This window comes from Osmia lignaria, chromosome 10 (genome assembly GCF_051020975.1).
Source record: "Osmia lignaria lignaria isolate PbOS001 chromosome 10, iyOsmLign1, whole genome shotgun sequence".
NCBI classification, from domain to species: Eukaryota; Metazoa; Arthropoda; class Insecta; order Hymenoptera; family Megachilidae; genus Osmia; species Osmia lignaria.
The window spans coordinates 4,670,984-4,688,998 of NC_135041.1; the positions used below are offsets into that span (position 1 = coordinate 4,670,984).

An 18,015-nucleotide genomic window follows, 5' to 3' on the forward strand; every position below is an offset into this window, starting at 1 on the left:
AGTAAACCATACCACTAGACTAGCCTCTCGACATCGTTCTGCCACTTTGTGTGTCTGAACGTCGTCGTGGTCCAGAGTGTTTTGAATTGCGGATTCGCAGTAGCCGTTGCTCTTTTTAACACTTTGACCCGGCTGGTTTTGTTGGCACGGTAAACGAAAACTAGCGGCGAAACGCGACCGACTGTGGTACACTTTCATTATCGCAAAGAGGATTTTTTAGATTCCCATCCGTTCGTCCAATCCGTGAATTTACGTATTTCACGGCTGGTTGCTTCGTAGCCGAGGTTAGAGGCATCGATTCGTGAGATTTTCATGTGTGGATCAGGATAACGTGTTATCGCTGGTTACACTTTGTCGATGACTTTTATATCTGACGCGTGACAAATGTAACTAAAAGGATTAGAAGTTGTGTTGTGCTTTATCGTGCGAGAAATATTGCTTCGGAATTTTTTCAGTTTATATTATATAATGCAGTTCGAAAAAAGAATATTCAATTGGAATTAAGAATAAATAAATTTCAGATACTTTTATTAACGAAAATCATCATTTTTGTTGCTAATAATATTATTATGATGTCTGAAGCGTGTTTCAGCCCGCTAATGAATGCTTTAATTAAATCGTCGTATAATTAAAACAGGCTATCTACATAGCAAAATTCGAGCTTTATTTGTTGTATAAAATGCGAAAAGTATTTAAATTGGCGGGTCGGTGTAATCCTTTGTAATCTTCGGACAGAGTCCTCGACCGATTTTCTCCCAGTAGAGTACACATTGTTCTCTGGACGATCGAAAAAGCGTGCACACTCGGGTACAGGTTTATACCGTAGATTACATATTGAGGGGAAACGAGCTCCAGATCCTTCGTTCAATCTAATGTCTATGCGATGGATTCTCGTTTCTGACGCGAAACCGATCGCAAGCCTAGACTGAAATATACGGCTAACTGATCATCCACTTTCTGCTTGCGATATTATTTCTGTCAAGCAGTCGTTTAGTTTATCGCGATTCGATCAATCTTCTATCATTAACCCTTTCACTACGGATGTATTTACAGAAAAATGCTTTTTCATATGTTTCCATGTCAAATTGCCTAACTTAATATCTAAACGTGAAGTATTTTTCTTTGCAAAAATTGAAATAAATTGTTTAGTTTTTTAATTTTCCATTTGCTAATTTCCTAATTTTCTATTTTTCCAATCCTCAATTTTCTAATTTTCCTATGCTTAATTTCCTGTTTTGCCAATTTTCAATTTCTCTATTTGCCTAATATTCTAATTTTCTTCTAAGCTAATTTAATATCTAAACGTAAAATAATTTTCTTTGTCAAATATTATGTGTATTCAAGTATATTTTACTATGGTATTGAAGTATCCCTCGCATGCTTGCTTAATTTAAAAATTACATAAACTTTACGTATCAGAAAGTAAATCTACACATATTTGGCTAATATTCTAAATAAATATATTTTACTCTTTGTCGCGATCGAATTGAATGGAAACGCGGCAGGAAAGTGGTATCGTTGAATAAACGCAATGAAAGACAATTAAAACGTGTTACGAGCGATTTCCATTGATTAATGAAGATGTACTGAAACAATCGAATTATTCGAGTTGCTCTTTTGATGTCCTCCAGGCTGAAGGGTATGCGATTTCCTTTAATCGATGTCACTCGAATTCATGTTCCCTTTCTGCTTGTATTGCTCGTTCCACTGTGAAATCACCGCTGAATGATGGTACTTGACACAATTTTTTATTCGTCTACAACGAACCATCAAATTAAGATCCATTTAATGCTGAATGGTAAATAGTTTTCCGGGAAAAATAATTTTTGTTTTAACTTCATTCGGAACAACATATTCCTTTCGGTTGATTTCAATTAATTTCCATCTTCAGTTATTATGGTAGCCAACTATAATTTCGTAGTACTACATATCTAATTTTTAAATTGATTATGTAATGTCCATAACTGTGCACTGTAGTTTCTGCAATATACAGAGAATTGTACGTAACATTGTTATATTTTCAGTTCAAATAGTGTTCTATATCTACTAGCTTTCAACGGGCAAACGCCAATAACCGATTAATTAAATATTAATACATTATGATTATTAATAGAGTAATTACAGCGGTATGTATGGTACATCAACCGCATAATTTATTTGCAAGCTTCGCAAATATTTAGTGAGACAGGTCAACGTTTGCCTTCTCTGTATATTTTAATGTCGTTAATTTTCTAAAACTAATGATTCTGTACTACTTAACTTTAATTAATTCAAATTTACGAACTAATTTCATTTGATTTTAAGTATCTACTTGAGTAGTTTAATCGCCATATAGTAAATAGAAGTGTTAATGTTATTTTGCCTATTATATTTGGTCACTGCGATACAATTGGATTGTTTGTCCCATAAGTCGCTTTAATATAAGTCACGTACGAAACGTATCGAGCTGACCTAATTCCTCTACCTTTACTACGAATTCAATCGCTATCGTTTCTTGTATGTTACCATTTTGAATCCAGCTAGACACCAAACATAAAGACCTTTTCATTGTACGAAATATAACAATTTGTATCTATAAAGTTTTATATTTACAACATCTGTGTATTAATGGGTTAATGGTAGCTTGAAACTGTAGTGAAAAGTAAATAGACCACTGCTGAATATTATTCCCGTTTTACGCTTTGATTCTTGTCAATTCTTAGTTGGTATTTAATAATAACTTTCTCGTTGTTAGTTCTTACTTTTTATTCTTCGCCTTGCAACTTTCATTCTTTACCTTTCGTACTTCACTTCCTTACTTTCCATCCAGTTTTTGCTCCGTTGATTCACCAACTCTAATTGGATAGACCACTCGAAACTTTGGCCGCACAGTATATTCGAAAGTGTACACACATCCGACACCTGCGTCACGGAATCTCCTTACGTTTAACACTCCGCTCGCATAGGCCGGGCATTCGTTCAGACGTACATACATTTCAGTTGAAACCGAAGTTGAACCCTCCAAGCAACCACTTGATCTCTCCTACACCATTCGGCACGCTTGTCTTTCACACCCAACGCTCGAGAATTTCATTCACACCCCACGTTCGAGAAGCTCGTTCACCCTTGCCTTGCTTAACCAGTCAAACTTACCGGAAATTCCAGCTATTTCCCTGAAGAAAACTGTCACGGATTAATTACTCGAGGTTTACGCAGGAAATACTGATTTATCATCTCCGTTTGCTGATACGAATACATACAGTGATTCACATATGCTACAGATATGTGTTTGTATGGATTAATTAAGATTGATCGGTACGCGATATGAATAATTATTGAAATAACTTCTAGAAGTTTAACTCTCTGCCGGAATTATACATAGATTCTTTAGGGCTAGGCAAAAATTTCATTTTTCAAGTTTTACCTTCGAATTTTTATTTCTCTTGCAAAACTGGACTAGACATTTCACCTTACTAACATTTGTATATTAAATTAGATACGTTTCAATAAGTATCTCAGAATTTTTGCAGACTGTTCTACAGTCTGGAACAGTAAAAAATTAGGGCCTAGTATAAACGATTCGTAATGCTGGCCATGCTAGTAAAAAAACAATGTTCGACAGTTCTTTGGTTCTGTTAATTTTTGGAAAACTGAAAATGAAAAACTCGTAGAGATTCTGAGACTCAGAGATATTATTGATGATCCGAGAAAGTCGACATTACAGCATAGTAACTAGAGCGCAATAAGTACTATATTCAATGACTAAATGTCGGAGAGGAGGGAAACGAACTGCCGGAAATTCACCATCGGATCGTTTCCTTAACCGCAAGAGATGCAACGTAATCCAATCCGGAGATGGAAAATCGTTAAAGTAACTCATCTTTTCCATAACGATTGACTTCTACCCATATGCGAGCAATCGCGGTAAACGTTACGTTGGAAAATGAAATGTTGGAAGAGAATGAGAAAGAACATTAAAATATCACGGTTGAAAATAATACGAATTAATTTTCATTAGCAAACATTGGTATTCTCATTTATGCAAACTGGTCAATAAAGAGATGGAAAAAGAAAGAGAGAGGTAGAAAACAATGGAATATCACGTTTATTTATTTCTCTCGTATTTTGCAGTTGATAATTGTAACTCTTTTTTTCTTAATGAAAGGCAATTGAAAATTTCGAAAATATAAATATAAATATTTATGAAATTGGAGGAAATTAAAATGTATGTTTAATAAAAAAATTATTTTTTGAAAATGAACTGAGCAGAGCTTTCCACGCTTTTTCAAACGAATCGCGTTGGGATTGGTAATAAAAAGCGATAATTTTTTATTTCTACTTTATCGCGTTCTCTGTATACATATCACCTCCATAAATTAATGAAGAATTCAATAGTTCTCCATGAAAAGCAATAGAAACGTTGTCAAGTCCTTTTAACAACGGATACCTTATAATCTGGCATTTAATCGAAACTGAATTACGGTTTCTGTAATTGAAATGCATTGAATTTTAACGGACATGAATTAATAAAGAATAAAATTAAGAGCCTAGCACGTGACCGAACGATACTGCGATTATCCGATGCCATTTAATTAACAGTCATCTTTTATCGCGGTTCCATTTTGTCGGATTAAACGTTTTATCAAAAGCTATTATTAAAACGTTTCATTTTGGACAATGAAGATTGTAAGAAACCGAATGGTTTATTAGAAATTGACACTGGATCGATTGCCTTTTACAAATATAGTCTGATTACTTTTGAACCAGATCACGTATTTGAGCAGTAAATTTTTAAAATAAAGAATCGAACATTTACCTTTTATTAGTCTCGGTTCGTAAAAGAAAGAAATTGACCTTAATTGAATTCGATTCTTCGTATGTACCATTTAAAGGTCGCGGTGTTCAGCTTTTCATCTTAATTCAGTAATTCCAAGCTTTCGTAGAGAGAATACGATTTATTATCCAGTTCCTTGATCGTTTTATGGTACACGAAGCGGCCCTTTAATTTTCACCAGCTGAGTTCTTAATTCAATATTTGCTTCTTCCCTTTTGTGTCGCACGATGGTCGATATTCTTTCGTAGCTATTGAGCAAAGACTCTTGGCCTGAAATTCGGTTAAACAAGAAGAAATGCTGGTTAAGTTGATCCCACTGTTGATAATTCAGGAGAGCTTGCACAAGCTCTTCACTTACTTTTCACTGCTTTACCGGCCGATACTCTTCTTTATCCGCTTGTGGATAGCTTGCAAGTTCGTGCTTTTATCGACTGAAAGGGATCGAGAAGTTATTGTTGATAAATTGGGGACTTATAAAATATTTATTCGAATTTATATTATAAATTGTAACTTAAACATAATTGTATATTTTGGGGGAATTTTTTGTAGAAAGATTTACTTTTTAAGGGTAGATATTCGAGGGTAAATCTTCGGAAGGGTAACTTAATTTCTGAATTCTTCAGAAGAGGACGCCTTACAGAAGTGTATATGAAAGCTTCTAAGACTTACAATCAAAATTTAAGCTCATTAATTGTTGGGGGAGTTTGCAATGATTGGAGCCTCAAATACAATGTAATCGGGTAATTACTGAAAGAAAATTGTTGTTTATTAGCATTGCTATTATATAAGCTGAAATTTTCAAAGTGATTACCAAACATCCTCAGTAGTTAAGGTCTGTCTGACCATATTGTACGTCAATTTTTACTGCAGCAGCCGATGTTTCAATTATAGTGAATAGTTTCATGTAAACATTTGTACATTTTATGAATCTTTTTTAATTTTCAAAGGGTTACAGTATAAGGAATATACTGCTTTATCAAACTGAAAATGTAATTCACTATAAATTGTCATAGCGCATTTATAAAATACTAGATTTTTATAAATTCCTCAAAATATGTAAAATATACAATAACATTGTAATTCAACTGGGAAAAGATAACATCCTATAAAAACATACATATTCATGTCAGAGTCCTCTGACCGCACACAGTTGTACTAATTAATATCAGCAATTATTATGATCGAGTCGACGTTGATACACGGTTAAAAGAATGCGCGTTAACCGTGGCAGAGAAAGCAGAAAGTTATCCGCGTGGAAATTGGATTTCGAGCGGCCGCAAAGGGACGACGGCCAGAACGATTCGATATTCGAGCGAGAACGGTTAAATTGAGTCTAGCTCGGTCCTGGACTTGGAGTGGTACTTGCCAACGAGGTAGTAGCCCTAACTGTGCGCGGATCGTCGAGTCAAGTTGCTGTGCAATTCTATCGAGGGGCCTACAGAAGCTAATTGGCCGGTCAGCCCTTCGCCGGTGGTGCTTCGAGTTAGGTCCCGGGCATTGCGACAATGCAATTTACGTGTACGCCGTGGTCCATTCACCGGCGAAACCTCAATTCCGTTCAGGAAACGAAAGAGGATCCCTTTCAAGGGTCTACGAACAACCCGTCGATCTACCGATACCTTCCTTACAGCTATTGCCACACGAATGCGTGCTTCGATGCAACCAGAAAAATTCCGCAACGAAACGGAATCAAACGGGAAAGCGAGAGAAATTCATCGTGAGGATTCCGTAAAAATTCAACTTGAACCGTTTCGCGGTGAAAGACGAGACGCGAGTCGACGATTGCCAGGGAACAATGGGACGAAACGCTGCTTCGAATTCCAGGATGGAAACCTTACAGAGAATTCCCATGATTCGAGTGCGTTTTTAATCGAGAGCTAACCTTAGAGTGACGTTGTTCGTGTTCGTGTTCTGGAATTGAGTCCTACTCGCTTTGTTCCAAATTAATTAACTTTTTTATCTGGAAGTAGTATGCTTTTAGTAATATTCAACAGAATTAAAAAAAAAAAAAAATAAAAGTATCAGGTCTTTTGTAAGTTTAATTACATGTACCGCCGCAGTGAAAATAACCAGATATAGTCAGACACGTCATAATTATAATTATTCATAATACAATGGTTTTCTTTATCACTGTTACATTACGTAATATTAATGTTAATGTTCAATAACAGCTAAAACATTTTTTTAGCAACTCATCTTTCAAATGACAATAACAAATTCAACAAATCTCTTACCAGCATCGTAAAACAAGATTTGATTACAATTTATCCAGAATTTATGATTACAATTTCTCGAGAATGACGTGCACGAAGGAAAAACAAGCAAAAGTGGAAGTCTAGCTGAATTATTGTTTCGGTGAGTCGACGGACCGCGTAAAACATGCTCTGACACGGCGAGAAGAAGGAACGTTTGGTTTGATATATTTCCAGCTAACGCTTCCTCTTCACCTCTCGACCACCCTTCTTAAGGGATGTTATTTATTTTCTCTAGCTTGGCGGAAAAATTTTCTTGTTTCCTGTTTTGTTTTCTAGCTTCTTAGCGAATAAATATTCGTGGTTCTGCAAAGTGTAACTGTCGACGATACTTTGTAGGTACATATTTCCTCTTCCATTGTAAAAAAAAGAGACACATGTATCGAGCTAATATGCATTCCTCGACGAAAGAAGGGTGATCGTTTCGATGGACTTTAAAATCGTTAAGTGTCTTTTTATACCTCTTTTTTGCGATGCCTCTCGAGACTTGCGTTGTCGTGAAACTCTCGGTGATTTCTAACGAGCACGCACGAGGACCCTCGTTCGATCGTTTGTGAAGAATCGTATTTGCTTCCTGATAATGTAAATGTTTCTTTATGGCGATCGTTGGAGCCGAATTTACGATAATACGCTCTCATAATTACGAGGCTTATTAAACTGGAGCGCTAGTGCGTGCCTGTAAGTGATTTAAGCTCGATTATGGTCAGACAACGAGGTAAAGTTTATGCGTTTGGAGTTTCTTTACTTTGCACCGATTACGCTCGTTGAATATTTAATATTTTTTATAATAAAAGGAAATAATTTGTGATTTCATGAGAAATCTCTATTTCTATCTCTTCATATTAATAAAAATTTTTAATATTTAATTGAATCAAAATATTTACGGAACTTTTTCAATGCGTATATTGAAATTCAAATTCTCGTAAAAGCAAGCGCAGCACTCGACAAGAAAAAAAGGAAAATTTCATTAAATTCCTCGCTTTTGAGCGCGTGAAATAAGAAGTTCATGTGCGTTCAAGAATAAAAGAAGCCTCAATCTCACTCTCTGTGGAGGGTCGAAACGGTTATTGCTGCGGTTATCCCGAATATTCCACCTGGAAGACCTCCTTCATTCACGATTGCACAGGGAAGAGGAATGAGTCTCTCGGGGCACAGGTTTTCTTGTTTCTCTGTTTTGATATCGTTACACCTCATCACTTATTGAAGATGTTGGTATATGTCTTTGGTCGTCTATTCAAAATTTTCTAATGCATTGCTAAAGGTTTCTTATCTCGTAGATAATTTGAACATTAGTAGTAGCTGTTAGAAATTATTGATATATCAGATTAAATTTACGAAAACTTGAATAATATAGATTATTTATAATTGAGAGAACAATTTTACTCGTAGCTTTCATATATTTTTATTTCTTAATTTTTTAATATCTGTCTGCCTTGATCCCACTATACAAAAAATTATAATATCTTGTTGTAGCTTTGATAGAAATATAATTTCTTAATTTAATCGAACACTGCGATCCTCTCTCGAAATCTCGTCAAGGAAAATGAAAGAATGGATTCCTCTGATTTCTTCGCATTTATGTTTCTGGCTATATCGAAGCCATTAATCTTGAGTTCTTTGAGGAGGCAATTTGGAACGTCCTTCTTCGTGGTTGACAAGGTGTTGCTACAATTTACAGACCGCTTCAAAGGGTGCCTTCCCCCACCTTTTAGTTCAGCAAGCGTTACACTCGATCCATATTTTAAAAAACCACTTTTGCGATGTATTCGTCGTGGTCACACCCCCTCGCTCCGAGACGAGAGTAGCAGCACTCCCTTGGGAATCTGCGGTATAATAACGTTGACATAGTCGACGTAGAAGCACTAAATAGGAACCGGCTGTTTCCTTTGCTCTTCGCCCCAACCGTGTACTTTCGCTTCGTATTTCGCATCCAAGCTTTCATACGTCACTCCATGGCCTCTTCGAGATAGTACACCTAAATTCATCTGCCAAGAAGAGGGACGTGTATAAAGTCTGTTGCTGGTATGCAGCTGCATTATTACAATTCAACATGGTACCCCTTGCTTCTTCCTAACTTCAGCATCTTGGCTCGGGTCACTCGATCAAAAAGAGTTATGCTTTCGCGATGATTATATTTCAATTCATAGAATACTTTTACCTGCTTCTATTTTATCAACAAATTCACTTGAAATGTGCCAAGTTGGAATATTAATAATTATACTCAACATACAGAGTAGGGTCATTCTTTTGTTTTTTTCTTTAATTGCTAACAAATTGAGTGCTTGAAAGATACTTCAGTAAAAATTCCTTACAAATAATTGTTTATGCTCATTACGAATAGTAGAGTTATAAGATGTAACACAAAAGCATTGTACCTTCGAAGTGATTTCTTAGCGTTGAACAAAGTTCACAATTGCAAAGACTTACAAGTTTGAAGACGAATCTCGTCTTAACATTTTACGGGGTGTGTACAGAAAGCTGGGGGATCAATCTTACGCGAAGAACAATAGAGGCGTCGTATGCATTGATGAAAGTCTTCTCCCAACCCTTTGTGGATTCAATGTAATTTTGGTAACGCCAGAACGATGACAACGACGATGAAGCGTCGAAAGAGGACGAGCAAGGGCTGAGAGTAGCCCCGTTGATGTTTCGCAATAGGGGGACAAGGGTGGCCCTTAATGGAAGAAATGTCGAGGCACCGTGGATGAAGGCGTCTTCGATGTTATATGATCGAGTACAACCAACAGCCTTAATCATCATCGGAATCCAAATTTCATTTATCCATTTCTTTTTCTATGCTGAGAAGAAAATTATTCTGATCAGAAAATCAATAAAGAATTAATGAAGATTATTCAATGAATATGATAATTAAGAAATTATAGAAAATGATTATTTTTTTAAACTGAATATAAAATCACAATCACTAATTCTTGGAAAAGTATTTTATTCCAAAACCACCATTTAATTATTCTCAAACGATGGTCACTGAACAAGCGAACGAGCTTTAATACGAGACTCACGCAGTGGCCATTGGTCATCGAAACACAGCCGGTGGTGACGTTCGGCTCTTTAATTATCATCGATAAATCACTGGAACACACCCCTACGCTTTTGTTATCCTTATTTTCTATCGCCTCTGAACACGTACAATTTTTTAGTCTTTATATAGAAAAAAAGAATTTCAAATAAAAGAAAAGACAAATGGAGGATAATGAAATTGATCATCGCCAATGATGAAAATGGAAAATGTCTTAACGTGACTCTTGATACTCGTGCGAATCGACATCGTTCGAGACTTAGGATATTCGATGAATGGACACAATGGACACGGCTTTATCTTCCGGCAATATAGAGATTTCTCGTGACGATGGCCGATGGGGGTTGCGTATTTATCCACGCGTAGGTCGACGTCGACCAGACGCGTATTGTTACGATATCATCGACATTGTACGAGAGACTCGATTTATTTTGTCTATTCGGCGGAAAAGTGCTTTCATTTGCGAGGCAACTGTCAAAGCGATTCGCGCGAAGGGACGGGCGAAGCGTGTGCGGCGAAAGAACGAGAGAAAGAGCGGCTACGATCAACCGGTTCGAAAAAGAGAAAACAAAAAAGGGAGAGAGAGAAGGGAACGCATTGTGAGCCTCCGCCATTCGCTGTCACAAAAGCCCTTAATTCGACAATGCATCCGTCGAAGAGGACAATAGGCAGCTCTCGGTAAATAATGATTCCTTCGATTCTCGACACTCGTTTTATACTCTTTCGTTCTTTCCGAACATCTTCGCGGCAGGAGTTTCGATAATATTTATCCGGAAGATTTCGTTGTGCGCTTTAGGCATTCGTTAGGACGTTCATTCAGGAAAAGAATATTATTATGATTAGAGATTGTCGTTCGTTGTTATCTAACGATTAACACTTCCTAATATTTTTACTAAATCACGATCACTTCTTTGGTACTAATCTTGAAGGTATAAAGGGAATTTCTTAAACGTGAAAAATAATAATTAATTTTTTAATTTCCATTGCTTATCAATTAATTTCTTCAATACACTCAGTCATTTTAATTCCAAATTAGACAGTATGTAAAATTTTTATATTTATTTGTGATTTATTCCAATAAAACTTAAATTGGACATCAGAACAGGGATCCCATCGTGGAGGTTTTGGAACTCGTTTAATAAGGATTCCAGGCGTGTGCTCGGTTTGACGATCAGTCGGCCTCCCTAAGGTAATTAAAAGAAAGAAATCAGGATTTTTAGGCAAGGACCGGCAGCAAACGCCAGGGACGTGATTCGGAGACGTCGAAGAATTTGAAATCGGATTAAGTAAGAGTGATGGGACGCTCGATTCCCGGCTGTTTCGAGCTTTTTATTTTTCGCCTCCTCCGAGACCGGTCTAAAGCGTATTTGCATTACAAATACACTTTTATTCGGGTATCTTGCGTTTCATTAAATTCGTTTCTTCTTCCCGACACCCTTTCCTTCTCTGTATACACGCTCGTCTTCGTTCGCGCGATGTTTCTATCGGCTTCACAAACTCGCTTCACTTTCCCTCAAAGGGTTGTTATATTAAAAATTTTCATCTCGTGCCCAGGGACTTCCCCTCTTTAGGAACTGTGGATGCGAAAGCCGTTTATCAGGAACGTGAGCTGAAACAACTATCAGCGTTGTTAATGTAACAAAAATTGTTTAAAACTTGATGGTTTAAGTAAAAAATTTAACAAATATAGTACAATCGCAATTTTCTATAATTAAATATTAAAATTTAATTTGTTATCTATTTTTAAAATATTTGTCTCAAACCTCGAATTTTGCATGGTATTTAACTTGTTAGTAATCAATATGATTCTGTATCGTCTACACACGTTTATGTCTATTGCGTTAATTAATGTGTTTACACCTACACCCACGTGTGTTTGTTCCCCATAAATTTCTATTTCAATCGATCCATCGATGGACGATAATCGTGCACGTGCCATGGAATCAGATGTTTCCGAGGTATCCAATCATCGAGGTTCCCCGTTCAAAGGGTCATGAGCATCGTGGATTTTCTCGTTACCGAAACACCGATAGTTATGTCCTGACAAAATTGAGATACGACTATTTTCCCTCCACGGAATCGAGAGCAACGCTATCGTGAATTATGGAGTTCGCGTGCCACGTGGAAGCAGCGCCTTCCAACTGACCCGAGCCACTCCGTCTTACCTAAGAAAGATGTATTTATGTGAGAAAATTATGGTCCCGAACTCGTGGCCACCATATGAGGCCAATTTCGGTTCGTGCAGTTTGTAGACGATCCGGTTGGACTTTTCGTGATCAAGCTCGATGATCGACGGTTACTTACAGCACTATAGATAATATTAATGTTCATAGAGAAATTGCGAAGGTCTATATAGAGGTATAGGTAGGCTGATATTACGCACCAGGCAGTTAGTTGACGGTAATTGAAACAAAATTGAGTTACCAATATTAATCATCCTGGTATGAATTAGGTATTTGTGTTCTCCGAGTATTTTGATACATAGGAAATTAATTTAATGTCAATTAATAGGTAAAATTCAAATTGCAATATTAAGCATCGCTAAGCATTATTTCTGTGTTAGAATAGAATTGAAATATTATTGGATGTTAGCTCCAAGTAAAAATATTAATCATCTTGGTATGAATTAGATATTTGCGGTCCTCGAATATTTTGATACATAGCTAATTAATTTAATGTCAATTAATAGGTAAAATTCAAATTGTAATATTAAGCATCGCTAAGCATTATTTCTGTGTTAGAATAGAATTGAAATATTATTGGATGTTAGCTCCAAGTAAAAATATTAATCATCTTGGTATGAATTAGATATTTGCGGTCCTCGAATATTTTGATACATAGGAAATTAATTTAATGTCAATTAATAGGTAAAATTCAAATTGCAATATTAAGCATCGCTAAGCATTATTTCTGTGTTAGAATAGAATTGAGATATTATTGGATGTTAGCTCCAAGTAAAAATATTTCTTTTCTGTAAGCAGCTTTTGTGAAAGGTATGACATACACAGTGGGATATCGCAGCAAGGGTTTTGTTGCTTGGGCAGTGTTTAAAAGAAAGCACTGTAAGATATCTTAGAAAGCACAGTTTCTTTGTCAAGAAGGGTTGATCCCTGGTTGATCCCGTAACCACTATTCTGTCCATATTTCTGATTCAAAGCATGAGCTTACAGTATGAATACATGCATTAAGATGATTCTTGGGTTAAGCATCAGTCGGCATTGTGGACGAGATATTGTATGTGGATTCCCGGCAAAAAGTCCCTGTTTGCTATTAAAGTCACTTCAGAAAATATTAACATTTTTTTCTGAAAAAAAAAAAAAGAATATATTCTGTTACTCTGAAATAAGGAGAGATAAAATAGTAATAATAACTGATTATTTAAAAACACAATTACCTTTATTTGAAAATTATTTTTCTCTTTTCTTTTTTTGTGATATACAGGTTTCAGTGTCAGTATGTCTTTCTGTAAGAAACCCAGTATCTATAAGCAAGAAACACCTGTGTCTTAATTAAAGTTGGCTGACTTCTGGCTTACCGTGGCCCTTCGTGCCACTCCACAGATCTGTTCCCCAGGGGTGCAATTTACTCGCACCCCTCACCCACCCCTTTTCACTCCTACCAACGGTTTGCAGAGTCTGCCCAACTCACCTCCAGTTTGAATTGCAAACTTGAATAGGGTTAGTGATTTCGTCGTCTTTCATCGTTCTACTTTGATTTATTTGTGCTTCCATTTGTAGATTTTAATATCGGTACCAGAGTTGTTGTCCTTGAATTATTTTCGTATCCAGTTACCTACTTTTAAATTGAAAATAAATATAGTTTATATGAAATTTTTCGATGTTTAATTTAATTCTGCAAAGTATCATTGAATTGGTACAAAGTGAAACGCTTCGCGGAGAATTTTCAACTCTCTTCAGAAGCGAATATCCTCTTTAAGAATTCGGTTGGGCCACGATGATGGTGTTGGTAGTCTTCCTTGGTCTTTACTATGTAAAACAGTCTCTATTCCCTTTTGTCCATCGCTTGGGTCACCCTTGGTCGTTAAAGTTCTGACCGAAGCGGTGACGGCTTCTCCGAACTGTGAACGGACAAGAGTTTATCGTTTTCCGGTCCGTTCGATATTTATGTAGTATCTGAAAAGGTGTATTCCCGGCTCTCCGGATTCTTTTGAGATTTTCATGTAGGCCATCGTTGAATCTTTCCATCCTGCATTCGTATTTCTTGCGTCTGGAAAAGACAAAAATATTCATGACCAGAATCATCGTATATTAAGATATTAGTACTTGCTACATTTAGCAGATGAACTTTTAGATATTAAAAATATTCAAAATATTCATATTTTCTGACAATTCGAAAAATGCGATTTAAGAGAATTATACAAATTTAAATATAGATCAACTTCTATCCGATACAATTATTTGCAAAATTCATAAAAAATCTTAAAATCTCTTGATTACACTTATAGAAATGACCACCTTTCACACACTCTCTCTCTCTCTCTATTTTATCATTTACTTCTACCACCTTTCTCTATTTTATCACTTACTTCTCTGTATAATGCTTTTACGCGCATTCTGAATGAACCATTATCACTATAAAAAGCCCCATCTAGAGGTTCGCTGCACTGTTGGCACAAATGCTTTCAACTCGATTTATCGTTGTAGTATACAGCCGTAAGAGGCACAGGAATTCCTCAAACGTAGTCACGTTTAAGATGGTTCGCTTCCCAAGCTTTTTCAGTAGCCTTATAAATGGTCACTATAAAGGTCTGTGCCGGTGTTGCAGTGGCAACAAACGGTGCGATGATTAGCAGCTAGGGAGATTGCACCATTAGCTTCCAGGTGTTCGATATCCCAGCCATGCCATCGTTCCCTCATTCCGGGCGATCATGCTCCAGATCATCCCTCGAATGGTGGTGTAAGTTTCACTATCAACTGGACGGTACAGGAGGGGTGAGGGGCTGGTACAATGGAGACGGGAGGAACAAATAATCCTTTCGCCCGTGTAATCCTCGAACTTCTTGGATCTATGGAATTTCTAAAGCTCTTGTTGTATCGTTATTGATGGTGTAGTTTAAAATTAATCTCGAACGTTTTTAATGGTTGACATCTAATAACACCGTGATATTTAATTTTCGAAATTGGAAGTTAATTTCTAAAATTCTATTATGGATCAGGTTCATCGTCGAGTTTTTTTCTGAAACGACCTAATTGATGATAACGTAATTAATAGCGCGGTATTCAGTGTATTTGAACTGTCTTTTGAAACGATATATGCTTAGATGGGAATCGATACTTGGAGGTAGCCAAGGCAGCTTGTACGTCTTCCCGTTATGCGCCAGCAAGATTAAGAACGCCTGCTCTATTACGAAACGCACCGCATAAATAAAGCTTCGATTATGAACCGTGATGCAGTAAATGAGCTAATGTAACAATGTATTTATCTCAGAAATGGTTCCTTTTTTAAAAACATGTTTATTCACATACAACATTTTCATCGTGCGTTATTCGAGAAGCTTGTGTCTAAAATAAATGTTACAAGAGGGTAGTTTCTCGCGAAATGCAATACTTAATTTCACGTGAATTTTAACCAGCGAATTGACAGGCGCTCTCGTGAGCAAACCTTTTAAACGGAGTGAACAAAGCGTTGCATCCGTTATACTTGAAACTACATTCCTCCATTTTATGGTTGCACATTTCTTCGTGCGTTTCCAAATCGCATCTCTTTGGTTTCACTCTGCAACCATATTCAGCCCATTTGCAGGATACTTGCTCGTTAAGGTCGTACTCATTTTCAGACGACGATTCATCCGATCCATCGTACTCATTATCAGACGACTCGTCATTAGCGTATTTCTTGTAGTTGCATTTTTCTTGGTGCATCGGTTTTCGTTTTCTCGGCATGTTCACCATGCAACCGTACTTTCTGTACTTGCACTCGACCAATTCGTCAGGATCGCAGTACTGATTCTCCGTGATCGATGTATTTTCCAATGCATCGTTGATCTCGTTCAGAGCTTCGTGGCGATCCTTGTAAATGCAATATTTCTCGTGGATCGAAGTTCTCCAGGGTGTTGTCCTCACTTTGCAACCCACTGCTTCGTATCTGCACACGACCAAGTCGTCCTGCTGGTGAACCAGATCCGTAGGCAGTTGTTCCTCCTCCAAGTGGGGACGAAACTGACATCTGAAGTGCACACGGAAGCGTCAAACTTTGTGTACGGAGGATATCGATACTCCGACAGTAAAGAGGTACAATCAATTTGAAATTTATGGCATTTCTTACCGAGACTCGTGTAGATCCGCCAACTGTGCTGGAACTTTCACCCCGCATCCTGAATCGGCATACGCGCAAGACCGTAGTTCCTGGTTTTCAGACGGTTCAGATGGAAACCAGCTTCTCTCGTGTTCGAGGAAATCCTCCGCCGGTGGTGCGGTTGGATAATTTTCATGGAATTGCGGCGGGACAGGGTGGGGCAAGAAATGACTAGGAGGTGGCGTGTAACTTGAACTCGAATGCGAAGGTGGCATTTGCACGTCTAACGGCGCCAGACAGGTAGGACAACCGTGATAGTACGGTTTGCAACGGTAACAAATCGTGTGTCCGTTTGTACAAGTGTATCTGGGTGCCAATTCCATCTCCAGTAGGCAAATTGGGCAGAGACCCTCAGATTTGAATCTCTCGTATAAATTTGGGTACAGGCTATCCATGATTCGATGGTTTTGTCACTCTTTTAGACCTGTAAATTAATAAAAATGTATATGTATTTTAAATTTTCGATACAATTTGTCGAATTGGTTTTGTGTATGGAATTTTTGAACAATGTTGACGTGTAATAAGAATTTCGTGAGATAAGGTTAATACTGGGTGTTAGGAACAATAATGCCTTATGCCTGTCAGATAAGAATAATGTTTTATCAGTTGGACGCTTATCAGTTCGGATGGATTAGAGTGTCGTCAGAGAATTGTTTCGATATAGGTTGAATGCACGGAAATTTTAAGATTGCGAACAGAGGTATACGGTAGATGGTATAAAGTATCAAAATATTAACAATTTTAATGACTTGTGAATTGCAAGCTAACAATAAGTTGCAACACATTTAAGGAAAACATAAAATTTACAATCTACTTACAGCAAAGTTTTTAACAAAGGTGCTATAAGATGCAATAATTGTTGTACATAGCACCTTGCTTCATTAGGAAATTCTCAAACTTTTCAGCGTAACCCACATTTAACCCTACTTTCCTATCCTTTATAGAAGGTTCCTATTTTTCTATGCATGCTGGGATGTTAAACACCTCAGGGTGGGGAAATTGGGTTAAATTATACTTTCTTAAACTTATGAGTCCAATTTGTGACATTCACACCATTTCTCGCCCTCCGTTACAAGGAACCCATTCATTCGTACCCAGTCACAAAAAAAAAAAATAAAACACAGACAGGCAAATCGTTCACGCATACATTGACGAATATATTAAAATCGATCGTGCTGAATTTACTCACTCGACTGGTTGTTCTCGTCCTTGCAGAGCAACGTTGGGCGAAACTGAAATTACGGACACGCGGGGGGAAGGGAGCGAAAAAAAATAGCCGTCGCGGCACGTACGCCTTCGTAACAACCGGCACTGTGTGTCATCGTCGAACTGTCAGCGTTCCCTTATTTGCCAAGACCGATAGCGCGACTTTATCTGATAAAGCCCGCCGTCTTCTGATAGGGGACCGCTTTTCACGCTCGTTCGCGACAGACGAGAATGTTCCGCTCGCCGCATCGCGACCTACCGAGCGGACGATTCGTCGCGAAAAATGAAATCGGCGAAGGGGAATCGTCAGTTGGCCTCGTTATTATGCGCGTCGTGTCGACGAATGGTAACCGACGCATTTATTACGTCCCCGTGTTTCAACGGGGAAGTAA

General features: G+C 37.4%; 2 protein-coding genes across 7 annotated transcripts in view; one reads left to right on the forward strand and one right to left on the reverse strand.

The window, feature by feature from the left end:
* Positions 1–18,015, forward strand: part of hwt (SH2 domain-containing adapter heavyweight) — a 165,151-nt gene that overhangs the window by 44,862 nt on the left and 102,274 nt on the right. The window lies entirely within an intron of this gene.
* On the reverse strand, positions 13,497–17,814 carry LOC117611548 (uncharacterized). 6 transcript variants are annotated; one of them, XM_076690469.1, is made up of 5 exons: positions 17,607–17,814; positions 16,388–16,841; positions 14,649–16,288; positions 13,980–14,329; positions 13,497–13,897 (listed from the first exon to the last, which is right to left on the reverse strand). In XM_076690469.1, the coding sequence occupies exons 2-3, from the start codon at positions 16,810–16,812 to the stop codon at positions 15,688–15,690; spliced, it is 1,026 nt and encodes a 341-aa protein (XP_076546584.1). In that variant the 5' UTR covers positions 16,813–16,841; positions 17,607–17,814; the 3' UTR covers positions 13,497–13,897; positions 13,980–14,329; positions 14,649–15,687. The 6 variants fall into 6 exon arrangements, with proteins under 6 accessions (XP_076546584.1, XP_076546583.1, XP_076546582.1 ...); XM_076690468.1 differs by having other exon boundaries at positions 13,497–13,565; positions 13,751–14,329; XM_076690467.1 differs by having other exon boundaries at positions 13,497–13,583; positions 13,751–14,329.

Coding starts and splice junctions, on each gene's coding strand:
- LOC117611548 (XM_076690469.1), bottom strand. CDS start 16,812: ATGGATAGCCTGTACCCAAATTTATACGAGAGATTCAAATCTGAGGGT. Junction 16,289..16,387: donor GCGGATCTACACGAGTCTCG/GTAAGAAATGCC, acceptor TGTGCACTTCAG/ATGTCAGTTTCGTCCCCACT.